A 26,315-nucleotide genomic window follows, 5' to 3' on the forward strand; every position below is an offset into this window, starting at 1 on the left:
GAACAAATAGTTTCTCATTAAACAGTTAGTACACATATTGCCCTGTGACATTGGTTAACAACCCCATGACATGTCAGCACTATCCCTTCTCAACCTTGGGTTCCCTGTCACCAGCTTTCTTGTCCCCTCCTGCCTACTAGTCCTTGGTGAGCAAAATTTTTGGAAATCTTTTTTTTTTTTTAATTTGGAACTTTTCAGTGGTGAATCGTGTTAATGCTGTTTGCCAAGTACCTCTCGTGGGGCCTATCCTGACCCCAGGGTACCAGCCCCTGCAGCCTGGGTTTATGGAGACCAGGCTTTTCTGTTCCAGTTCAAGCAACTGAAGCATTGCAGTCTTGCGTTGTTTGCTCCCAGTGGGAAGGAACCCTCTGCAGAAATGTTTGGAGATAGTTGCACTAAACATTTGGACTTCTGGGGTGATGCGTATGGCTTCTGCATGTTATGTTTCTGCAAAACAGGCTACGTTTAAGCATATGCCCCATTGCAGGCAGGTTTGGATGTGTTTACATGACAGCTTCTATGAAGCAGAAGCATTTTTGGATATGCTGCTGCGGGGGGAGACGACCCCTGAGGGAAAGGGGACATACGCTGAGCAGTTACTGTGTGCCCGGCTCTATGCTAAGTCCATTATGCCTGACCTCACCAGCTTGTTCTCACCACAGCCCTGTCAGGTAGGTGACATCATCATCTCCATTTACAGAGGAGGCAGCTACGGCTCAGAGAGGCTAAGTGACTCACTCAAGGTCACACAGCCAGTAAGCAGTCACTAACCAGTGTGTCTTCGTGCCGCCACTGTCTTCTGTGCTATTTCTCCCCACTGTTGTAGCCTTAGCGGTGCAATGGTTAAGAGTTACGGCTGCTAACCAAAAGGTCGGCAGTTCGAATCCATAGAACCCTATAGGGGCGTTTCATTCTGTGCTATAGGGTCGCTATGAGTTGGAATTGACTTGATGGCAATGGGTTTGGTTTGCTGGGTTTTGAGGTCCTGCTCCCGGGCCTCTCTGTGCCAATGCTTTATCCTGAAAAATTTCAAATACACAGACAAATTGAAAGAGTAGCGTGATTACCTGTATACTCCCACCTAGATTTAGCAGTTGTTAATATTTTGTCACACTTGCTTTGTCTCTGTATTTATGGGTGTTTATATTTACGTTTTATGAACTCTTTAAAATAAGTGGACTATGTATCATGATCCTGCACCCCATAGATGCTTCAGCTGCTTATCCTAAAAATAAGGCATCCTTCTACATATCTCTGTCATTGATACACTGAAGAAAATTAATAATAATTCCTTAATATCACCTAATATCCAGTTCATTCTCCAGTCCCCAAATTACCCCAATCCTCAACATTTTTTTATAGCTTTTTATTTATTATTTTTGATCCAGGATCCAGTCAAAGCACCTACTTGGCATTGGCTTGTTTTGTCTTTCCCGACTCGTAATCTGGAGCAGTTGGCCCCTCTGCCTTTAGTCCTAGACTTGTCTGATTGTTTCCCTGAAGAGTTTGGCTTATCTCTCTGTCTCTGTTTCCCTATAAGCTGCAAGTTGTGTCCAAAGGTTGGACTAGATTCAGGATAAACACATCTGGGAGTCCCTGGGGGATGCAGATGCTTAATGTGCTTGGCTGCTAACTGAAAGGTTGGAGGTTTACGTCCTCCCAGAGGCACCTTGGAAGAAAGCCCTGGCAATCTCCTTCCAAAAAATCAGCCATTGAAAACACAATGGAGCACAATTCCACTCTGATGCATACGGGGTCTCCATGGGTTGGAATTGACTCGACTGCCACTGGTTAAACATGTTTGGGAGGAATGCTTCCTGGGGATGCTGCTCCTTCCTGTAGCAGCACATCAGAGGTGCAGAGGGTCTTTGGTCCCAGTAGTGGTGTCCATACCTGGGGTGTGCAGGCTAGTGTCATATTTCTTAAAGTTGAAGTGAGCAGGTAGATGCTTTGGGCTGGTAACTGTTTCATCCACGAGACCTCTTCCTGGTCCCCTCCCTGCCTTCCTTGGCCCAGGAGCTGGATAGATGGACGACACTGTTGGAGGGGACGGGGCTGCAGAGTGGGTGGGGAAGGTCCATGTGGGTGAGCAGAGCCTTGGCAGGGGAGGGCTATCTGCATGTACGGGAGCCCGGTGGGGATGGGTTGGCGGGGGGCTGCCAGGGTCAGCCTGTCTGGGAAGCTCTCAAGAGCTGAGAGCGGTGGGTGGGCAGCATCCCCTCCCACCCTTCCCTTCAGACCCATCTGGTTTTTTACACTCATTTGTTAACAAAGCCCGAAACTGCTGTGTGCCCCCACCCAAAAAAAAAAAAAAAAAAAAAAGAGGCCAGCGCTCCTGGTGCGGTGGCTGGCACGTGGAAGACACTCAGCAGAGCAACCTCGTTACAGGACGCTCGCATGCGCAGGCACCGAGCTCAGCACTTCACTTGCATTGACTCAGGCAGTATTCACGCCAGCCCTCTGCGGCAGGTACTGTTAGCAGCGTCATTTTGCAGATGAGGAAACTGAGGCCCAGAGAGGCAAGTACCTTGCCCACGGTCACACAACTGGCAAAGGATGAGCTGGAAATCTCTCCCAGGCAGCTGCCTCCAGAGTCTGTCCTTGAACTTTGGAGCAAGGAGACAAGGGTTTGAATCTTGGCTCTGCCTCCTTGCTAGACCTCAGTCTTTGCACCCATCTTGTGACTTATCTGAGAACAAGAGGGTCCATCCCCAGGAGGAGGGTGATGACTCTGGTGGTGGTTTCCTGTTTGGTCCAAGGCTGGCCTCCTGAATGGGCTTTCCCCCCACCCAGGTGAGGGGTAGATGGCTTGGATTAAGTCAGCTGCTCTGACGACATGTTGCATTGGGCAAATCTGCTGCAAAAGACCTCTTTAAAAGCTTTAAAAGCAAAGATGTCTCTTTGATGACTAAGGTGTGCCTGACCCAAGCCATGATATTTTCAGTCGCCTCATATTCATGCGAAAACTGGACAGTGAAAATGGAAGACCGAAGAAGAAAGGATACATCTGAATTATGGTGTTGGCGAAGAATATTGAGTATACCATGGACTGCCAGAAGAACAACAAATCTGTTTTGGTAGAAGTACAACCCGAATGCTCCTTAGAAGCGAGGATGGGGAGACTTTCTCTCAAGTACTTTGGGCATGTTATCAGGAGGGACCAACCCCTGGAGAAAGACATCATGCTTGATAGAGTGGAGGGTCAGCGAAAAAGAGGAGCACCCTCAATAAGATGTATTGACCCAGTGGCTGCAACAGTGGGCTCAAACGTACATACTATTGTGAGGATGGCACAAGACTGAGCAAAGTTTTATTTTGTTATACATGGGGTTGCTGTGAGTCGGAGCTGACTCAACGGCACCCAACAACAACAACAGAGAAAGCTGCTTCTCCGAATGATAGAGGAGCTGATGGGAGCAGCTTCCTGGTCTAAGGCTGTTGGGGACTTCATTTCTCTTTCCACCTCCTTCCCTGCATATTATTTCTTCCCTTCCCTCCTTCCACCAGATATCAAACCCTTCTCTCTGTGAATCTGATCTCAGTCATTTACGCTGAGTGAGAATGTAGATCAACATGTTGCATCTCCCAAGAATAGGGCTGTCTCTCTAATTGTGGAAACGTCTCTGATTAAAATAACTGCAGATGACATTGAGCTGGTGGGGACGGGGTGTGTGAGAGAGAATTCCATGACCTTAAAATTCCATGATATGTGCTGAGGAGGATGTGGGATTAGTGGGCATTCTGTGTCATGTAATGCTGTGTGGACTTAAGTGAGACACTCGAAGTCTAGTAGCCTCAGTGCCCTCATCTCTAAAATGGGAATAACAGTTACTCCTACCTTTAATAACAGTAACTTCTGTTCTTTTGAAGATTAAAGGAAGTAATGTCCTAAAACATTAAGTAAAGGGCTTGGCGCCACGTCTCCTTACATACAACTCATTATTATTGTAACTGTGATAATTAGTATAATTGTTACCTTTGTCTTCAGAGGTAGCCCACTACTCCAACTCAGAGTATGGCCTGTCCAAAGGCAGGTTGCGGGTTTACGGGGAGATAATTCGTCAGTATGTTCTCCTGATAGCCTCACCCCCACACTGTTCCCAGAAGTAATGAAAAATACGATATGCCTCTTTCCTCCCCAGAAATGGAGCGGCTGGCTTGCTGACCATGTCCAATGCCCATTTGTAAGTGTTTTCCCTTTTGCATAGGAGAGGCCCACTGGAGTGGAAAAGTCAATAGTGCAGTTAAGAACCATGCCTTATGTTCTGCTGTTGCCTGGAAAGCTTCTTTATCATGTCTCGTTTAGATCACGAGGTTCCAAAGTGACTTTCTGGATTGTTTGCTCATTGAATGGCCAAATGACAAGTCGTTGTTGGCATTCTTATGTCTGATGCCAGCTCCCCTGTCCTCAGTCTCACTGTCCCCAGGTGGGGCACAGAGAAGGTTGGGAAGCCTTCTCCGATCCAGTCATTTGGTCACCAATGCCACTCATCTTGACATTTGCAAGAGCAGCGGCCACTTTTTATTGAGGCTGATGGTGCCCACGTGCTTTGTCATCCTAACACTTATTACAGCCGATACTCACAAGGGCCCTGGAGGGTATGGCCATCCGGTGTGGTGGGGGAGAATGAAATCTCAGAGAGGTTAAGTGACTTTTCTCAGGCTCTCCAGCTGGGAAATGCCAAAGCAGGGATCAGAACCAAGGCTAACTGTCTGAGTTCCTATTTCAGTATTAAAAAAACCAAACATGTTGCTGGCGTCGATTCTGACTCATAGCGACCCTATAGGAGAGTAGATCTGCCCCATGGTTTTCCAAGGAGCCCCTGATGGATTCAAACTGCTGACCTCTTGATTAGCAGCAGAGTGCTTAACCACTGCACCACCAGGGCTCCATTTCAGTGTAGTCTTGTGTCATTTATGGTTGGGAAGGATGTCGACATCTGTGTCTAGTACGTGACTTTAAGGTCCTGAAGTCATAACCTATCTTGAAAAATGTCTTATCAAGGCTCCTGGATTCAGGGGTGCTAGCAAATCCACGGGATCTTTTAGATGATGATGAGACTCTGGATAATGGGGAGACTCTGGGGCTTCGGGAACTCGGCTTTGAGTCAGAAGAGGCATGGGACAGTGGCATCCGTGTCCTTAGTTGGGGATTTGCTGTTCCTGCTAGTGTGTTATCGGTTTGGCGCTCTCTGGGGTTCCCAACTTCGCGTTGAGTCTGTTGCCTCATTCAGTGTGAGGACAGTGATAGGTACATACCCTGGAACTTCCTTAGAGGATCGGGGCCCTTCAGGGGGTTCTGGATTGGAGGCCATTTCACAGGTCAAGTGACTGAGTCTCCCCTGCCCCAAGCCAGATGTGGCTCTCAAAGCAGAGTGAGGTGGCAATCTGATATGTAGATACTGTTCTAATGCCTGCGACTAAAGACCTTGCCATCTCACCTGCCAGTCAGTTGTGACTGAGGGCCCCGGGAGTGTAATCCACCCCCCAGTCAGTTGTCACTGAGGGCCCCGGGGCTGTAATCTCCACAGTTGGAGACCTGGTGCGGTGCCTGGCACGTGGAAGACACTCAGTAAGCACTTGCTGGATGAATAAACAGCCAAGGTAATAGTCCCCAGCTATCCCCTACTGCACCCCTTCTTGTTTCAGGGAAAATGCATCATAGGCTGCTGAAAGTCAGGCTGAGTGAGAAGAATAGGACCAGCCACCAGGAGGGTGGGAGTGTGTGCAAGTATGGGTGCGTCTGTCCCTGGTCTAGCTGCTACCCCAACTGGGCCCGGTCCGGGGGTCCCCAGAGGGCAGGTCATATTCTTACTTGATGCGAAGCGAACCTAGTAAAACGTGCAAGAACCTCCACTGGTGAAGGCTTGTGGTCCTGGAGTTGCTCTCACAGCTTGTGGGTGAAGATTCAGGCACCAAAGGAAGGGAGGCACGCGGTGGTGCGGTTTAGCATGAAAAGGTCACAGGCAACCAGTCTGCCCAAAGGAAAGCGGTATTTGGTTTTCTGTTTTTCTTTGACTTCATTCCTATTCTAGTTTTCTTTCCACATAAACATCAGATCCCTCTCCTTTCCATTCCAGTTAATTTTGATGGATTCTCCCTGCAGGTTAGAGAATTGCTTGCCTTACACTCACTTAAATCCTGGCTTGGTGTGTGTGCATGTGTGTGTGTGTGTGTGTGAGAGGGAGAGAGAGAGAGAGAGACAGAGAGACAGAGACAAAGAAAGAGAGATGCAGATTAAAAACCCAATGCAAGGAGGATTTAAGCATCCATAACGTGCATACATTAACATGAGAATTGCTCTGTAAAAAGTTAGAATAACGGTTTTCAATTTTCATAGTGCACGTTTTCTGAGTTCTTCAAGCTGTACCATCAGAGAAGTAAGGAGAAAACTGGTACCACTGTCCCTGCTTTGCCAAGGAGAAATTAAGATATTGTAGATTAAGACAGTCATCCTGTTCAAACAGCAAAGAATAGAAACAGCGTGTCATAAATCAGAATCAAACAGCAAGTGACCCCTTTGAACAGCTGCGATTTTCATGGAAGAAGCAGGTACGTTTACTTTAGTACTAACTGTGCTTTTCACATAGAAACGTTTTGACTTACACGGCTTACACATTTTAGTTTTAGTTCTAACATCTCTGTGAAGTGAGGTGACTGTTGACAATGGTTAACATCTAGCGCATGCTTAAATGGGGGACCGGAAACCAGTTGCTGCCAAGTCAGTTGTGACCCTGCGTGTATCAGAGTAGAATGGTGCTGTGCTCCATAGTTTTCAATAGCTGATTTTTCAGAAGTAGATTGCCAGGGCTTTCTTCTGAGGCACCTCTGGGTGAACTTGAACCTCCAACATGCTGGTTGGCAGCCACACACCTTAACTGTTTGCACCGCACAGGGACTCCTACACCGAGTCAGTTCTTCAGTGGCTGAAGTTGGGAAGCACTGGCTACCGGCCACTTTATTTCCCTGAGAGTCGTGTGTCTACACTGTGGTGTGCATGACAGCCCCTGGGAGGGGCCAAGAGTCTGCATTTTAACAAGCACCCAGGAATTGAGAGTACCCTGGCCCCTTGCTACTCTGGTGTGATGCACGGACTAGCAGCCTCAGCATCGCTGGGGAGCTTGCTGGAAATGCCGGGCCTCCCTGGATCTGCTCTGCGTTGTTATGTGGGGTCCACATCCACAAGACCCCAGGCAGTTCCTGGGCACTTTAAAGTTTGCAAACCGCTGAGCTAACATACTGCTGGGAGCCATCAGTGCCTAGTGACCCCTTGGAGAGCACAGGCCACGCACTTCCGAAGGGCTCATGGGAAAGGGAGGATGTTCCTGGGCTCTGACAGGCCCTCCGTTATGGATTGAATTGTGTCTCCAAAAAAGTCATGTTGAAGTCCCCACCCCTGTACCTGTAAATAGGACCCTGTTTGGAAATAGGGATTGTCTTATGTTAACAAGGTCATACCAGAGTAAGATGGGTCCTAAACCTAATCCCCGCTGAGTGAGTGGTGTCTTATAAAGAGCAGAGTAGACACCAGACACATGGGAGGTGGATCGCCAAGCCCAGGAATGCTGAGAATTGCCAGCAGCTACTAGAAGTTGAAAGAGACAGAGAACGACCGTGCCTTAGAGCTGACATTCTGAACTTGGACTTCTAGACTCTAAAACTGTGAGGAAATAAATTTCTGTTCATTAAAACCCCCCATTTGTGGCATTTTTGTTACTGCCTCTCTTGGGGATGCCCCTTTAGTGTCTCCAGAACTTTCCATTCTACCACGTCTGCCTTTGTCCCACTTGCTTTGTTAAGACCTTGGTCCCCCGAGCAGCTGCCTGGCTGTCTGGATTCTCTGAGGTAGACGCCTGTGGCTGGAACGTGGCTGGAGGAGGGACATCTGTCTTGGTTCTGCTGCTCCCAGAAGATGTAGTTTGCTTGGCAGATGGGTTCTGGCTGCAGCTCCTGGGGCATGGGGTGGGGAGGGGGTTGTGCAAAGAAGGCTGGGTGCATGAGGCTCTAGAAACGTTGCCATAAGGATAGTAAAACCTGGGAGACAAGGAAGGTAGGGAAGGAGGATGTGCAGAGGTGGGCACCGTTCCCTGACCCTGTGGCGGGTAGTGCGGGCGTAAGGTTCTGGGGTCTCTGAGCGTGGGGGCTACTGTGCTATGAGAGTGACAGCACTCGCGTGTGGCAGATGGTCTTTCCAGAGAGGGCTGCAGTGTGTCTCTCCTCCCGTGTGCTTTTCCAGAATGGGGCCTTGCCACTCCCCATCCACAGGTGGAATAATCCCCTCCCTTGAATCTGGGCTCACCTGATGAGTCCCTTAGAACCATTCAGGTGCTGTGGAGGTGACACCCTATGATATCTGAGGCTAGGTTACAAAAGGCCAGTCAGCTTCTGCCTGGTTCTCCTGGGACACCATTTTAGAGGAAGCCAGCTGCTGTAAGAAGTCCAACTGCCCTGACGCCGTGGTGCCGTGGAGTCCACGTGTGGGTGTTGCCATTCACAGCCCGGCAGAGCGCCCAGCTGACAGCCAGCATCCGTGGTCAGCCGTGTGATTGTCTGTTTTGGGTTGATTAAAAAAACCAAAAAAAACCCAAACCTGTTGCCATCGAGTTGATTCTGACACATAATGACCCTATAGGACAGAGTAGAATTGCCCCATAGGGTTTCCAAGGAGCAGCTGGTGAATTTGAACTGCCAACCTGTTGATTAGCAACCGAACTCTTAACCACTGCGCCACCACGGCTCCATGGATTGATTTGTGTCCCCCAAAAACATATGTTGAAATTCTAACCCCTGGTACCTGTGCATGTGATCTTATTTGGAAATAGAGTCTTTGAAGATATAATTAAGTCAACATGAGGTCATACTGGAGCCGGGTGGATCCTAATCCAATGACTGATGTCTTTATAAAAAGAGGAGAAGAGACAGACACACTGAGACACTCAGGGAAGATGGCCGTGTGACTGCTGAGGCAGAGATTGGAGAGGTGCTGCCACAAGCCACAGAATGCCTGGGGCTATCAGAAGCTGGAAGAGACAAAGTTCTTCCTCTAGAGCCTTCGGAGAGAGAGCATAGTCCTGCCAACCCCCTGAATTCAGACATGCGGCCTCCAGACTGCGAGAGAACAAATTTCTGTTCTTTTAAGCCATCCACCGTATGGTGTTCTGTTAGGCGGCCCTAGGACACTGATACGTGGCCTTTTTGACGTCCAGCCCAGTCGAGCCTTCAGGTGACTGCAGCCCCAGCCGATGTCCAGCTGCTGCAACCCCGGGAGGGACTCCGAGGGAGGCAGTCTGGCCAAACCCTTCTCTATTTCCTAGTCCACAAAATCATGAGCAAAATATAAAATGGTTGTTTTCAGCCATTAAGTTTCGGAGTAATTTCTTATGCAGCAATAGTAACTGGAGTAGTCTGGAAGCTTCAGTTGCACAAGTACATTACATATTCTCATCAAGTTTTTCAACTAAAATCCATTTTCATTCCTTTTATGTAAAATGTTTTAAAAACACTTCTGGGCAGAGTATAGGTTGTCAGAAAATCAAACAGGGAACAAACCTGAAAACTGGTGAAAGCGTGAGAGTGGAAGCCAGAATAAAGTAATAGTTACTGTTCATGCTCTGCTGGGCCCTCTACGTCTGTTCTTTCCCTCAGTGTGCCCATTTTACAGATGGGGGAACTGAGGCTCAGAAGCGTTAAGGAACTCACTGAGTCAGAGCTGGGATGTGCATACTGATGAGTTTGACCCCAGAGCCTGAGCCTGCAGTGGGTGGGAGAGCTGTTGGGTGAGGAGAGTTAACCCACTGAGTCCCCACTCCCTGGGGACATGAGTGTGGACCCGCAGGGATCATCTGTTATTGTTGTTATGTGCCGTTGAGTCGATTCTGACTCATAGAGAGTCTACATGACAGAGCAGAACTGCCCCATATTATGGGAGCAGATCACCAGGTCTTTTCTCCTGTGGAGCAGCTGGTGGATTTGAACCACTGACCTTTTGGTTAGCAGCCAAGTTCTTAACCATTGCACCACCAGGGCTCCTTAGAGATCATCTAGTTTAGCCTTTTAATTCTCACTCTGCCCCTTAGTGGTGGTGCTGATGGTGGCAGGGTATCATGGAGGGAATAGACCAGCTTTTTCCCCAGAGTTGCCAGCCACTCTCTCACCCTTGTGCCAACTCAGGACCGTTGGTTCCCAAAGACTGTGCTGCTGGCCTTTGCCTTGCCCCAGTCTGAGCCACTAGTCTGCAGTTCACTTTTGTTGTTAGTTCATTGAATCAGCTCCAACTGTGGCAATATCATGTATAGCATCATAAAACGTTGCCTGGTACTGCGCCATCTTCATGGTTGTTGGTATGTTTGCGTCCATTATTATGGCTCACTGAGGGTTTTCCTCGCTTCCACTAGCCCTCCCCTTTCCCAACATGATGTCTTTCTCCAGCGATCACTTCATCCCGACTGACCCAAAGGAAGCGAGTGGAAGTCGGACAGTATTCTGTGACGCATCAGATTTTCATTAACTAATTTTCATAAGTAGATTGCCAGGCCTTTTCTCCTAGTCTGTCTTAGTCTGGAAGCTCCATTGAAACCTGTCCACCATGAGTGACCCTGCTGGTATTTGAAATACTGGTGGCATAGCTTCCAGCATCACAGCAACACGCAAGCCACCACAGTACGACAAACTGACAGACGGACGGTAGAGTTCACTTTGGAACCCCCAAATGCTTAGATTCTTTGTTAAGTTGGCCTCACAGCTATGCCCTTGTGCCCTGAAGTGGTCTTTCTGGCAGGTGGCCACAGAGGAGTCTATCACATCTCAGTGGTTTCTTCCATCGCTCCCCAGTTTGAACTGGCTGAGAACCATCAGGAGGGACAGCCTGTTTCCCATCCCAGCCCCTGAGGGCTGTACACGAGGGTGTGCAGGGGCGGGCCTTCTTGGGAGCGGGGACAGCAGCTGAGCGCTCAGACCTCATGCATCTGTCTTTGTTTTGTCTCAGGTTTACAGAGTTTTTGGATCCATTCCAGAGAGTCATCCAGCCGGAAGAGATCTGGCTCTATAAAAATCCTCTGGTGCAATCAGACAACATACCAACCCGCCTCATGTTTGTAAGTACCATGATTTCATAGCTGATTTGCCCATTCTCCCAAGTATGAACCAAACCCATTTGCGTCTCTGCCTCTCCACCCGCTGCTGAAGACGGTGGGCAGCCTGGAAGAGAGAGAAGGTGAGCAGCCCATCAGATTACACTTCACTTCCAAACCAGGAGGGGGCCTGCTTGGTTAGGTGCAAGGTAGCAATTGCCCAACACTTTGGAAGGAGAAGAGGCCGGCTTACCTGGGCTGTGTGGAGTTGTTTCCAGATATTTAGTGAGGGAAGACTAGAAAACAGTGACCTGATTTTCCCATCCCCTCTCCTTTAAGGATAAGCCTCAGTTTTGCCAAACTAAGATACGGTAGATAGCTCTGGCAACCACTCTTCTTGGTGGGAGATTGGTGGTTCAGTGGTAGAATTCTTGACTTCCATGCGGAGACCCACGTGCAGTTCCCTGCTAATGCACCTCACGCGCAGCCATTACCTGTCTGTCAGTGGAGGCTTGCATGTTGCTATGATGCTGAACAAGTTTCAGCAGAGCTTCCAGACTAAGAAGGACTAGGAAGAAAGGAGTGACAGTCTACTTCCGAAAATCATCCAGTAAACACTATGGATCACAATGGTCGAATCCACAATTGATCGTGGGGGTGACGCAGGACCGGGCAGTGTCTTGTTCCATTGTGCATGGGGTCGCCAAGAGTCAGAGCAAATTCCATCGCAGCTCACAGCAACAGTTTCTGGTTTTAGCTGGTCAGTTGCAGACAACTTGAAGAGAGCACTCTGACTCAACCTCCAGGCAATGTCTGTGTCTCTCTAGAGTAAATAAGCAAGAACCCAAATATCTGGTGAATGTAATGAGATTATTTTTACCTCCCACCTGTTACATGACTGTGGCAACATTTTACACTTCACTTCCTAGGAACCAGGCATTTTTGCTGAGCGTTTAAGAAAATTATCTTATTGAGTCCTGCTCAACATGGCGGTGGGGAAGATGGCATTACCGTCCACAGTTTGCAGGTGCAGAAGTGCCTCCCAGAGAGATGAGGAAACTTGCCCCAAGTTGCACAGCCAGTAAGTGGTGCAGCTAGGATTCCAATCCAAGCAGTGGGCTCTGGAGCCAAACTCCCAGCCCCGAGGCTGAAGGAGGGTTGAGAGAAGAGTCAAGGATGCCTTGCAGATGCGAACTTCCTCCCGGAGAACTGCCATCAGACCTTCCTGCAGCACAGGAAAGATTGAGGCTCTCCCTTGTCACAGAAGAATAATGTAACTTTTGGAAGGATGGCACCACAGCTTGAAGGTTATTCCTGTTTGTGAGCTGTTGTGTCTCATGCCTCTGGGAACCGAGATGACTGCTCTAGAAGCTTTTCTTGAGCGTGATAGCAATATTTTGTGTTTTGGAAGAAATGCCTCGTTTCATGGAAGAAAGCTTGTTAATTAGCGGTCATTGGAAAGACCTTTGTGTCTGTGAACTCCCTAAAATGCTTAGAACGTATTGTTTTAGTTGCTTTTTTAAAAATGTTGTTTTTTTTTAATGAAAATATACACAGCAAAGGATATAGCATTTTGACAATTTGTACATGTACAATTCAGTGACACTGATTACATTCAACTGGTCCAGTGAGTCCGGATTTTTTAAGAATTTGAGTTCTGTTCCACCTTTTGTTCCCATTCCATCAGGGTCCATCTCTTGTGATCCTGATCAGAAAGGTCAGTAGTGGTATCTGGTTGGGCACCATCTAGTTGTTCTGGTCTCAGGGTAGATGAGGCCGTGATTCATGTAGACCATTCCATAGTGTTTTCAATGGCTGATTTTTTGGAAGTAGATTGCCAGGCCTTTCTTCCAAGGCACCTCCGGGTAGACTTGAGTCACCAACTTTTCAGCTAGAAGTTGAGTGCCTTAACCTTTGCACCACCCAGGGACTCTCAGGTTAGTTAATTATTACTTAATCCAACAGATATTTATGAACCACCTGGTCTGAGCCGAGCATGGTGCCAGGTGCCCAGGATGCCAATCTGAATGAGACACAGTTCCTATTCTAGTGGGAGACCTAGACATGAATACCAGCAGACGGCTCACCATCACAGGAAAGCCTTTGAAGAACAAGCAAGACTCCAGTGGGGTCTTGAAGGAATGATAGGCATTTGCCAATTTCTTTGGTTTACTTTTAAAATGAAATGCACCCAGACCTCCCCTTTGCCCTCCTCTCTTTTGCTCTGGCCACTGTCTGTCCAGAAGACTTATTCTCATAGAATAGTCCTGATACTGTGTTGATTTGATAGCGGGGTTCTCAGTTCTGAAGTAGGATGCTTCCTAGGAAGACAGAAATAGTCACTTTTGGGGAGGAAGGAGGGAAGAGAGACTTGTGATGGACGGTTTAATTTTTATGCTCTTTTAAAAAGTCCTAGGCAGTTCTTTTCCTGGTGATGGATGCAATTGTTTAGCCACAGCGGGGCCTTTTCAGGTGTCTGCGTGTCCTGGAGTTGTCTTCATCATCACTCTGCAGAACACCTTCCTCTCAAATGCCGGAAATTCAGGCTCTGTGGGCCCATTGTTTCATCGGATGTGGATGAACCCAGTGACAAGCTCTTCTCTGCCTCCTGCAGCTCTAACTTTGATCCCTTGTTAAAAGTTCTCGGCACACTCTTGCCCTTCCCCCTTTAGGCACAGACACGCTGCTCCTCGTTCTGGGGTTTTCCGGAAGCATCCGAGACAGCAGAGTGCCTTGCATTAGCATCGGGGGAGGCCTTACCTTCCAGGTCTGCCCGTGCGTGCTTGCTGGTTTCACTGGCGGATGCACAGGGCAGGGCCCTTCTTGGAGACACTGGTCATTTAGGGCGTGGGCAAGGCGCCTGGAGAATTAGGCCCTTCCCTGGCCCTGGCCTCCTCCCTGCGCTAAAAGGTTCCTGTTACGCAGACTTAAGGGCACAGGTAGGCTTGAGCTAGCAACGCTTTACCCTCATTAGTCTGGTGAGAGGGTCCTGGCACCCCTTTCCTGGTATAGTTGGGGTCATTTGTCAACAGTTTTCCCTGGGAAATAATGAAATGGTAGCCTATGGCCAGCATGTATTGGATGCTCACTCTCTGTGAGCTCTGTGGGTGGGCGGTGGGTGTGGGTTCTGAAGTGGACTGCCTGGGTTCAAATCCCAGCTTTGCCACTTGCTACCTGTGTGAAAGCACTTAAGTTCTCAGTGCCTCGGTTTCCCTATCTGTAAAAGAGGGGCTTTAACAACATTTCCCTCCTAAGGTGTGGAGAACGTCCGATGGGGTGATGGACAAACAACATTGTACTGGGTGGTGGTACATAGTAAGCATTCAATAACTGCTAGAGAATGTAGATCCTGGCAGCAATCCTTTGTTATGAATATTATTACTATTATATCCATTTTGCAGATGAAGAAACTGAGACTCAGAGGTTAAGTGGCTTGTTCAAGGTCACAGAACTGGGGCTTGAACTCAGCTCTTCTTTATCTGAGTCTGTTCCACACACTTCCATCTGTAGGGCTCTGGCTTCCCAGCCCGTGGAACAAGCATCATGCAAAACCAACCATATACCAGATCCTGCGTCATGATATTTAAAATGTATATACAATACATAATATATCAAAATAAATATATATGAATTGATTTCATTATTTAAAATTATAATGATAATCGTATATATCATCTCATGTGAGTGCTGTGTAGTATAGTTAATTGGTAATTTACAAGATGCCGTTTACAAGATCTTTCTCAGCCTCAGTTTCTCAGTCAGTAAAATGGGCGGTTGGGCTAAGGTGAGCACTGAGATTCAGGACTCCAGCCCAGGCAGTGTGGCAGCCCAGCTGGGGGCGTCCTGCCCACTGTGTGCCTTATGTGGTTGAAGTATCTCTCCGAGGTTTAGGTTCTTATCTGTCTGTTGGAGATAAAGTGTTCAGCAACAGAGTTGTTAGAAAATTCAACAAATCTGAGAAAAGCCCCTGTCTTAGTTATCTAGTGCTGTTATCACAGAAATACCACAAGTGGATGCCTTTAATAAAGAGAAATTTATTCTCTCACAGTCTAGGAGGCTAGAAGTCCGAATCAGGGTACCAGCTCCAGGGGAAGGCTTTCTCTCTCTGTTAGCTCTTGCGGAAGGTCCTTGTCATCAATCTTCTGCCGGTCTAGGAGCTTCTCAGTGCAGGGACCCCGGGTCCAAAGGATGCACTCCCCTCCTGGTTCTTCATACTTGGTGGTATGAGGTCCCCATCTCTCCACTAATTTTGCTCTCCTTTTATCTCTTGTAAGATAAAAGGTGATGCAGGCCACACCCCAGGGAAACTCCCCTTACATCGGATCAGGGTTGTGACCCGAGTAAGGGTGTTGCATCCCACCCTAATCCTCTTTAACGTAACCTAATCTTGCCTCATTAACCACAGGCAGAAATTAGGATTTATAACATACAGGAAAATTACGTCAAATCACAAAATGGAGGACAGCCACACAATACTGGGAATCATGGCCTAGCCAAGTTGACACATATTTGGGGGGGACACCGTTCAATCCGTGACAGCCCCCATCACACAGTAGGTGCTTACAACATAATAGCTGTCACAGGCATTTGTACGGCTTATCCATGTGGTGGAGCCCTGGTGGTGCTGTGGCTAAGCACTGGGCTGCTAACTGAAAAATCAGCAATTCGAACCCACCAGCCGCTCTGTGGGAGAGAGATGTGGCAGTCTGATTCCATAAAGATTACAGCCTTGGAAACCCTGTAGGACAGTTATACTCTGTCCTATAGGGTCACTATGAGTTGGAATGGACTCGACAGCAATGGGTATCCATGCTGCTGGATAAGGGTCTGTACCTTCCTCCTCCAAGTCTGGAGAAGAGCGATCACCGTATTTTACCTGACGCTTCCTACTTTCTAAGGCGAGAAGTGCTCTAACATTGTGGTTAAGAGTGTAGACTGTGATTTAAACAGTCTGGGTGTATATCGTGCCAGAGAAAGATGTGACAGTCTGCTTCCGTAAAGATTTACAGCCTAGGAAACCTTACGGGGCGGTTCTACTCTGTCCTCTAGGGTTGCTATGAGTCGGAATCGACTCCATAGCAGTGGGTTTGGGTTTTTTATTTTGAGGGGGTGGATCCTTTCTTTACCACTTATTAGCTATGTGATCGTCAACAGGTTACCTAACCTCTCTGTTCCTTAGCTTCCTATCCATTAAGCAAGGGTAATAACCCATTGCTATCGAGTTGATTCAGACTCATAGCAACCCTGTAGGACAGAGTAGACCTGCCTCATAGGGTTTCCAAGGAGTGGCTGGTGGATTCCAGCTGCCAACCTTTTGGTTAGCAGCTGAACGCTTAGCCACTGTGCAATCAGGACTCCAAATAAGGGTAATAAACAAAAAAACCCATTGTCATCAAGTCGATTCAGACTCATAGCGACCATATAGGACAGAGTAAAACTGCCCCATAGGGTTTCCAAGGAGCGCCTGGTGGATTCAAACCGCCGACCTTTTGGTTAGCAGCGAGCTCTTAACCACTGTGCTATTGGGGTTTTAGTAGAGCCTATTTCATGGGGTTGCTGTGAGGCTTGAATGAGTTAATTTACATAAAGTGCCTAGAACAGTGCCTGGTACTTAAGTTCTCAGTACCTGTGAGCCTTTGTTATGCTAACCTAGGTATGTGTATTCAGCAGCCCTATACCCACAACAGGTGAGGAAAGCACAGGCACAGAGCTGGTTCTGTACGCTCGCTGCATCCCAGAGCGGCGTTTGGCTGGAGTTAATTCTGGTCTCTCTCAGATCCCTTTTAATAAGCACCAATCATTCGCTGTCTTTCTACACTGGACTCATTCCAAGGGATTTTTTTTTTTTTTTTTTTTTTAAGCCGTGGAAACATTAAACCAAAAAAACCAAGCCTACTGCTGTCAAGTCAATTCTGACTCATCAAGGAAAAATAATACCAATAATACCAGGGGATATCTCGCTTGCAATTTTTTTTTTTTTATTGTACTTTAGATGAAGGTTTACAGAACAAATAGTTTCTCATTAAACAGTTAGTACACATATTGTTTTATGACATTGGTTAACAACCCCATGACATGTCAACACTCTCCCTTCTCGACCTTGGGTTCCCTATTACCAGCTTTCCTGTCCCCTCCTAGTCTTTGTCCCTGGGCTGTTGTGCCCTATTAGTCTTGTTTTGTTTTATGGGGCTGTCTAATCTTTGGCTGAAGGGTGAACCTCGGGAGTGACTGCATTACTGAACTAAAAGGGTGTCCGAGGGCCATACTCTTGGAGCTTCCCCAGTCGCTGTCAGGCCAGTAAATCTGGTCTTTTTTTGTGAGTTAGAATTTTGTTCTACATTTTTCTCCAGCTCTGTCCGGGACCCTCTGTCGTGATCCCGGTCAGAGCAGTCAGTGGTGGTAGCCGGGCACCGTCTAGTTGTAGCGGACTCAGTCTGGTGGAGGCCTTGGTAGTTGTGGTCCCTTAGTCCTTTGGACTCATCTTTCCCTTGTATCTTGTTCTCTTCATTCTCCCTTGCTCCTGAAGGGGTGAGACCAGTGGAGTATCTTAGATGGCTGCTCACATTGCCTGCAATTTTTGTTTGGGGCAGAATAGCCACTGCCAACTTCCATGTCTCTGTGTCTGTCTTCATCTACTCCATCAGCTCGGCCAGCAGAACAGCAGCTTCTGTTGGCTTACATCAGAAGAGCAGGAGGAGTGTGTGTACGTAAGGCTGGTTTGCTGAGTGAAAGTGGGGGGCTTAGACTCTCTTTGCCCCTCTTTGACTCAGCTCAGAGGCCCTGCTGCCCAAGAGGAAATCAAGTTCCAAGTGTGCTGACTTCTTGACGTTATCTCTGAACTCCAACTTTTAGTTGAAAAATATTTGAATAAGAAAGGGGGATGATAAGAGTAGATATGTCTCTCCCTGTCCTGACTTGAGAACTGTGCTGCTGTAGGATATGGCAGATAGGTTTCCAGGAATTAAAAATGAGACCGGGGCAAATGCTGGTAGGACATTCTTGTGGCAGCTGCCCCAGGGTGGGTGCTTTGTCTGACAGTTGCATCTCCTTGTCTGTGAAGCTCGTGAGGTGGGGAACCTCGGGCCCTCCTGGGGGCATTTTATTCTCGTCCTTCTGTTGCTTAGCATGGGCCAGGAAGCAGTAGTTTAGTGGTTCTAGAAAAAATGGCATCATGCATCTAGCCAGGAAAGTTGTGAACTGGGTTAGATTAAGTCCACTCTGGTTGGCAAGTGGGGATCCAGTTAGGAGCAGGAGAGCTGAGTCAGGGAGCGGTGCTAAAGAGACACCCTTGGCCATTAAGCTAGGGCCTGGGAGTCAGCTGGACAGCTCTCAGGATTTCCCCAATGCTAATGGCTTCCCATCAAGACACCCTGGCCTTGAGACAAAGGGTCTCCCACGTGGTGCCTCCAGGTACTGTGTGATCCACACACTCCTGCTAGGGAATTTCTTTTGAGCTTCTGGGAGCTTCATAGGAAAAGTCTTCCCCACTTGGATTTTTTTCCTAGAATCTAATTTCTGTCTACCACCGCCTGTCAGTTTGTCATACTGTGGGGGCTTGCATCTTGCTGTGATGCTGGAAGCTATGTCACCAGTATTCAAATACCAGCAGTGTCACTCATGATAAACAGGTTTCAGCAGAACTTCCAGACTAAGATAGACTAGGAAGAAAGGCCTGGTGATCTGTGTCTGAAAATTACCCAAGGAAAACTTTATGGATCACAACAGAACATTGTCTTATCCACTTGCTTTGGACAAGTCATCAGGAAGGATCAGTCGTTGGAGGAGGACATCATGTTTGGTGAAGGAGAGGGCCAGCGAGAGGTGAGGGAGACCCTCGGTGAGATGGATCGACTCATTAGCCACAGCAATGGATTCACACATACAGCAATCATGAAGATGATGCAAGAATGGGCAGTGTTTTGTTCTGTCGTACATAAAAGGTCACCATGAGTCAGAGTCAAGTCAGTGGCATCCATCCATCCATCTGTCCATCCATCCATCCGTCTGTCCATCCATCCATCCATCCATCCATCCATCCATTTCTAACTTTACTGCATGCCAGCTGGGATAGTCTTGTAATGCCTTCTTCACTACTATTTTATTTGTCTTTAAGGTTGGACTTGTTGGTGGGGTCACTGCAGGGTCATTCACTATCTAGTGAGCGCCTACTATTTATTGGGAACTGGGCTGGTTTCTTATATTTGAGGACTTGTGACCAGTCTATCTATGGTGTTTAAATTGAGAGGAACAAGGGGATGTAAGTTGGTAGGCCTTGTGTTTGGATTTGGAAAAACAAGGAAGTCTTCTGCTTTGACCAGAACTTTGGCTTCAGTGGGCAGATGCTTCAATCATCCCTCTGTAAACACTGGATGTGTGAGCTGAAGCTTGGCATCAGTGTTTCTAATCACCAGCATCAGAACCATTTGAGATGCTTGTTAAAAACTGTAGATTCACAGACCTGTCATATCAGCCTCTTCGAGGGAATCAGCATCGTAACAAGCCCTGCAGTTATTCAGATGTCAGAGCCACGGATTTTCCAGAACTGTTTCTCACCAGGGAATGTCGTCTTTCATTGTGGCCTGCAGGGAAATTCTTGCTTTCTCTGCTTCAGCTCCGGGTCTCCCCTCATACAGTTTCCCTTAGCATCTGTGCCCTCCGTGGAGACAAGACTTGCTACTTGATTTTGAAACAGTTTGAGTCATTCAGAGCCACACCTGATAAGGAGGATCATCAAACTGGTTACCGCCACACGTGATCGGAAAGAAATGGTGGCAAGTAAGAAGAGGGCTCTCTTGTGTCTCGTCAACAGTCTCTGAAGACAGTTCCCAAAGAGCAACCAACCCTAGAATTCCTGGCAGCCTGGTTGTGTAGAGCATCTCAAGTTATTTTGAAAGACCGTACTCATTTGGATGAATTCAGGCTTTATAAAAGGAAAGCATCTAATTATCTTCTATCCATGCCTTATTAACCCTGATTAGGTAAAGTCCTATTAGGAAGCCTCTCTCCAAAAAGTGATATCGTGTTGGAGCACAAATGAAGATTTCCAAAAGTGTGAACCGTGTCGGCCAGTAGCAACCCCTTTCTCCAACTGCCAGGTCAATTGTGGGTTTGTGAGATATTCAACCATTTCTGATACTGTTATCCTGAGAAGTTATAATTAGAAGGAAGTAACATAAATCCTTTTTTTTGTTTGTTTTTGGGATATTTAAAATTACTTACTTATTATGGAATTATAAAACCAAAAACCTGTTGCTGTCGAGTCGATTCTGACTCATAGCAACCCTGTAGGACGGGGTGGAACTGCCCCATAGGGTTTCCAAGGAGCGCCTGGTATGTTTGAACTGCTGAGCTTTTGGTTAGCAGCCATAGCTCTTAACCACTATGCCACCAGGGTTTCCATAGAATTATGGAATGCTGAAATAAAAGAGTGGATGTGGGAGGCAGAAGACCTCATCTCCAAACCCTGGCCTTGCTACTTGCCAGTCAGCAGCTGTGTGTCTTTGGGCACGTCATTTAATCCCCAAGCCTGAGAAAGCAGACACAGAGCCATTGTGAGAATCTGAGGCTCCTGTATTTGTCGGTACCTAGCACAGTTCTTCCGTCACGGTAGGTTTTCTATTTGTTGCTGCATCTGAATTCTGCCAGATTAACTCAGTAAGCGCTTAGTGAGCATCTCTGTCTTTTTGGGAGGAAAGGGGCTGGAGGAAGGGAAGAGGAGAAACTTTATGCAGAAGAAGGGTGAATCTCTGCCTTTCTGAAGAAATGAATATTCAACAAAAGAACACCAAAAGGGAATGAATTGATTGAGTCTACGCAAGTCCCACGTGCTCTCATGTTGCTGGAGAGCTGGGACTGAGAGGCCAAGGTTCCTTCACCCTTCTGCAGAGGAGAACCGTAGGGAAGTTACTGGCAAAGATGAGTCAGCATAATTAAAGACTATTCTTTTCCATTTAAAAAGCCACCACTTTAAACGTGGCTACCAGCAATGACAATCAATTATAACCTACAATCAGGCCTTCACTTTTTCAAGTCTGTGTGGTCTCTAAGTATAGATTAAGTCATGCTCGTTTTTCTGAGGTCAGGAGTTCAGGAAGACCATTCAACTAGTGAGTCTAAAAGAAGCTAACTGGAACTAATGATCAGTCGGCCCTTCTGATGGCGAACTGATGTCCTCATAAGGGCTTGTTTGCTATTTCTTCCAGGCAATTTCTTTCCTCACACCCCTGGCTGTTATTTGTGTGGTGAAAATCATCCGGCGAACAGACAAGACTGAAATTAAGGAAGCCTTCTTAGGTAGAGTATTCACAGTTCCTGCTTTAGGGGGCGGGGCTGAATTTAAGTAGATCATCAGATTAAAAACAAAAACAAAACTCAGTTGCACCCAACTGATTTTTCTCTTGGTCAGATTAAGCTTGGGATAAGCAAGGCCTGATGAACTTTAAGGCCAAGGAAGGGCTAAGGTGCAGTTGTTAACAACGGAAACAGCAGTGGCCGCCCGCTACCGCTGTCCATGGTGCTGAGCACATTTCAGAGCTCTGTGCTGGGCAGGCACAGAGGCAGAGTTGCTCTTGATGTCAAGACAAAGTGAATCTGAAACTTTGTCACCGCCACATTTGTGGCTCGTAGTGCCATTATGGGCAACTCAGAAATCAACCATAGACTCCTGGACAAATCATCATTGACTAGAAGCAAAAATGAGCAAAGGCAGGTGTCAAATAAAATAGAAATGGGAAACAAGCCCCATACTTCATCTTTAGTTTGGAACCTTTTAGCAGTTAAGGAATGGTTGTCGTGTCAAGCGTGGTGCCATCTTTGTCATTGATTATAACACCATTGTTGTAACTTCTCCCTAAGCTAAGCAATATCTGCCAGTGACAAGAGCTTAACATTTTTAGGATTAAATCAGCTTTTCTTATCTGCCTATTATTCATATGCTGAATAAATGACAGGATTAAGAGATAGCCAAAACTATCTGTGTATTTAACAACCAGAATAAACTAGCCCGTAGCTGGGTTTTCAGCTTTTTGATCATTAGGAAAACCGAATCCCGTGTATTTTTTTTTCCCACCTCACGTGGAAGTTACCCGCATCCTCACCTGCATGGTGATTTTGGTGTGTTGTATGGACTTCCCACTAAGTGAAGCAGTGTGATCTGAAGGAATGAGAGTCCTCACTAAAGGGCATATTTGTTGATTACTGGGCAAGGAGGAAATGAAAATGCAGGAACATACGGACCTCCCGTTTCTTGTTTAAAGGGGCAAGGGTGAGGGTTACATCCAGGGCATGTAGAGTAGTTGAGGGGCTTTCCACTCTGAAGCTGCACAGAGAATATTTCTTACATAACCTGGCTTTAGCTCTGCACTGCCAGTTAAAAAGAACAGGATCCCTCTCAAATTAGTGCAAATAAATTAGGAGTCTAATTACAGGGCTATAACAAGCAGTCTCACAGATGTCCAAGAATAGGGGAAAAAAGCACAGAAGCACTACATGGGGGCCAGACTAGGGAGCTGGGCCATCTGGAGTGGAGACCTCCCCTCGGCTCCTGTCCACCTTCCCCTGTAGTATGCCTTCCTGTTCTCCTCGCAGCCCCTTCCCCATTCTGCTTCCTGAACATCATCCCTGCTGCCCCTTACTTTGTGGGAGGCTTGGACTTGCAGTGGTGGCTGCTTCTGCCCCAAATCCATGGAACTGTTCAGCTCCTGTGCCCACCACAGCCTCACTGTGTCTCTCGGTCCAGATGTCCCAGGCAGAGACTCTGGCCCAGTTCATTTCTCAGCCTGGACACAAAGTTGCGTGTCTCTGCCCAGTCCATAAATGCTCTCCCTCAGGTTAGCTGTGCTCCCTGGGTGGATCATCTGTGGACTGGTGGCTTTGTGGACATGTGGACTGGGCCTCCTGGCAGGAAGGTCAGTCTCCTAAGGAGGGAGTAGTGCCCCCCACGTGGCTTGAGCAGCCAGGCAGTGTTTGGACATGTGTCACTGTGGTCCCTAAAACGTCCTGTTGGGAGTCCTCTCAGTTGGCCTGGAAGTCCCTTTGCCTTGCTGTTTGTCCTAACTGCTCCCCTGGCACTGAGGCCCTAGATCCATACTGTGGGGGAGAATTGTCTTGCATGGTTAGGGTTACAACTTAGCTGCCGGTCCTTGGAGTCGGTGGTTTTTATGGCAAGAAGTGGCTCGCTGTTACTTTCTTTAGACCTTTTAATTCTTCACTAAATCTCCCTTAGGGTGACATTTCAAAACTGAATGCCATACTCTGCCTCCTATATGCCAGCACAGAAGGTGGAATTACTGGATGTTCTGTTTTCCTAAATAAATGAGAGCCTGCCCTGTAAAAATGATGAAGATCCTCCTGTCTTGCAGAATTGTTTTGTTTTTTTTTTTTTTTTAAATCACTATTTTTAGGAAGCCTTGGAAGGGAGGTGAGTGGAATGATTTTTAAAAACCCAGGACAGAAAACTGGGTGTAGTTTTTCCAGTGTCCTCTGGAAGAGGATGTTCTCGGGAGGGTGGTTTAGTTCTCAGGTCGCTTCTTTACTCAGGCGTCTTCAGCGGACTTTAACTAAGGTTTCCAAGCCTGGATCCCAAAGGCTCCCCTTATCTGCACGTACCCAGTGCTGGCCACCTCCAGGTATCTGGTGTTGGCTGATAGGACGGATGTGTACCCCAGGTGGCATCTGGCTTTTCAGGGATTTAGGCTACAGCCCAGCCAGGCCTGTGTACCAGAGAACTCGGCTGTGGAAGTGCTATGGTGCTGAATTTCCCAGCAACAGAAATAACAACACAAAGTCCTCTAATCCCCTGGACTGCTTATCACCAGTGCGCCCTCACCGCATGCCATTGCAGGCCAGCTCCCCATTCTAATTCTGACACACTGATTTGAGTTTCTTTACTAGACGACCTGGTTTGTCTTTCTGACTCTTCTGCAAGCCTGCAGTGCGGGGATGTTGTAGACATGGCCCTTATGAGCCAGGCCCACTGTGCTGTTTTAATTAGCATGAGCTCCTGATTGGGACTCTGTTTCCCTGCTCGTCCAGCCCTTCCTGCATCTCAACTGAGCCTTGGCTCTACCAGTGAGAGGCCCTGCATTGGCCCCTGGGGGTTGTGCTATTCAAATGAGCATGTTAATACAGTTCAGTTTACCTCCAGAATGCCAAGATGACTTCCACTCTAAATAGCGTCACTCCCGTTTCCCACCCTTCTCCGTCCCCCTCGGGTTTTTGGATCTGAGAGTGAGGTTGCCAACAGTGGGTGGGTACATCCTGTCCACATATTTTCTAGCTCAGGTACTTGAAATGTTTCCAAGGAGCTGCTTTGTGCTATACAGTATGCCAACCAGATTCACAAGGTTGGGAAGTATACAATGTTCTGGATCGATGGAGCTGTCTGTGAAGCTCACCAAGACTCATGGGGGACGGTAGGAGCTCAGCTAGTGATGCTTGTTCCCAGAGACCTTATCTGTGGGGACCAGGGGAAGAATGAACCCAGCCCCACTGGGAAAATGAAGCAGGGAACCTGCCAGACGAGCACTAAGCAGAATAAGAGCACGGTCATTAAAGACCATGTCACAGCCCTGTTATTGTCATGACAGCCTAACCTGGCCCTCGGGGCAATACAGGGAACATGGCCTAGGGAATTATCCCCCCTGTCTGCAAAGGGGACCTCTCAACAGTGCTCTAGGCTTGAGACAGAGGAGGGAAGCTGGCATTTGGGGCAGGAAGGGTCTGTGTGTGCAGAATATAATCAGAGGATCTTTCCGAGTTCCACCAGGCTTAGCTTCAGAGTGTGCACCCCGGTTGCAAGCTTGGTGTCCTAATGGCAGTGCTGTGCTGCTGCGTCATGCTCCGCTCTCACCCCTGTGGCCCATTGCTCCTTTGCTGCCACTCTCTGATATGGCAACTTGTTCCCCACCCCACAGTTAGGTGATTAGTGTCCCTTTGACAAAAGTATCCATTTAAACTTGTCCTCCCCCCCCCCAAATCCTCTCTGCATCCAACTATTTGTTATAAGCAGGTGGATTTTGTCCCCTTCTCTGTGGCCTGAGATGGCTGTGCCTTAGTGACTGTGGAGGCCATTCCCCGGTACTTTCTGCTTGTAGAACAACATATTTGTCTCCTTTGATGGCCGTCAGGTGCTCTAGGTAGCTCCTTCCCGAAAACGCCCTTCCACTGCTATATTCTTACATAAATCTCAGCTAATATTGAACAGTTAATATTTGCCAGAGGGAAATAGTAACTCATACGCTTTATTATTCAACAGCAGTGGAACGGGGTGGCAGTAGGCTTGATTGCTTCTGCAAGGCATTTGACCTTCCATCACATTGATGGTAATGGCTCTGTCTTTGCACACTCTTGATAAACCATGGAAGAGGTGTGCGAGGTCCTTGCAGGGCCAGTTCTGTGACTTGTGCCATCTGCGCCTTTCGGAGGATCCCTACTTCATCTAGCAAAGTCCTTCCAAGCTGCTGGGAGAAAGTCCCTACGCTGTATATTTTAAAATAATGAATTCCAGAAGCTCCTGCTGTTTTAAGTGATAAAAAACAATGAACCTTCTGAAAAACCAGTGAAGCTTTTAGACTCAGCCTTCTGGAAACAGCCATCTGTTTGATAACAAGTGGGCAGCTGTGGGCGGGTGATGGGTCAACCATGAGGTAGTCTCAGAGTCGGGCTTCCCCCTCTGCAGTGGGATCCCAGCAGGAGCTCTGAGTAGAGTGATGTCTGAGAAGGTTGCCAGGAGGAAATAAAAAAGTTACGTTTCTTGCTACCAGTAAAAGAAATTACACGTGCTCTAGTATTAAATCTGTCCCTATCAGGCCAGAATGTGATGAATGGGCTCCTCTTGATGTTGAAAATTTCAGTCAAGAAGGAGAGATAAATTACATGTCATAGGGGCTAGGAATTTTATGAGTCACTCTCTATAGTCCTGTCCTAATTATATTTTGCCCTAGCAACCCAGACTTCCTTCAGTTTTTTAAAGTATTGATTTGGAGTCTGAAGTCATAAATCAAATAGTATTATAATGTAACAGTGGTGATGATGATGAGGATTTTCTTTTCTTTTTTTTTTATTGTACTTCAGGTGAAGGCTTACAGAACAAATAGTTTCTCATGAAACAGAAGTACACATGTTGTTTTATAACATTGGTTAACAACCCTACAACATGTCAACCCTCTAACTTCTCAACCTTTTTTTTGATGAAATTACACATAGCCAAAGATACACCATTTCAAAAATTTCTACATGCACAGTTCA

General features: G+C 47.3%; 1 protein-coding gene across 5 annotated transcripts in view; it reads left to right on the plus strand.

Annotated features, from left to right (window-relative positions):
- PLPP4 (phospholipid phosphatase 4) overlaps positions 1–26,315 on the plus strand; it is a 130,673-nt gene that overhangs the window by 51,479 nt on the left and 52,879 nt on the right. For 2 of the 5 annotated variants that reach the window (XM_004374900.2, XM_012555140.2), the window contains exons 2-3: positions 10,985–11,093; positions 21,272–21,362. In XM_004374900.2, the coding sequence (XP_004374957.1) occupies positions 10,985–11,093; positions 21,272–21,362 (200 nt within the window). Of the gene's footprint in view, positions 1–10,984; positions 11,094–21,271; positions 21,363–26,315 lie in introns of those variants that run through there. The other 3 variants (XM_023729899.1, XM_023729900.1, XM_023729898.1) reach the window with 2 other exon arrangements.

This window comes from Trichechus manatus, unplaced genomic scaffold (assembly GCF_000243295.1).
Source record: "Trichechus manatus latirostris isolate Lorelei unplaced genomic scaffold, TriManLat1.0 scaffold00031, whole genome shotgun sequence".
In the NCBI taxonomy this organism is placed as follows: domain Eukaryota; kingdom Metazoa; phylum Chordata; class Mammalia; order Sirenia; family Trichechidae; genus Trichechus; species Trichechus manatus.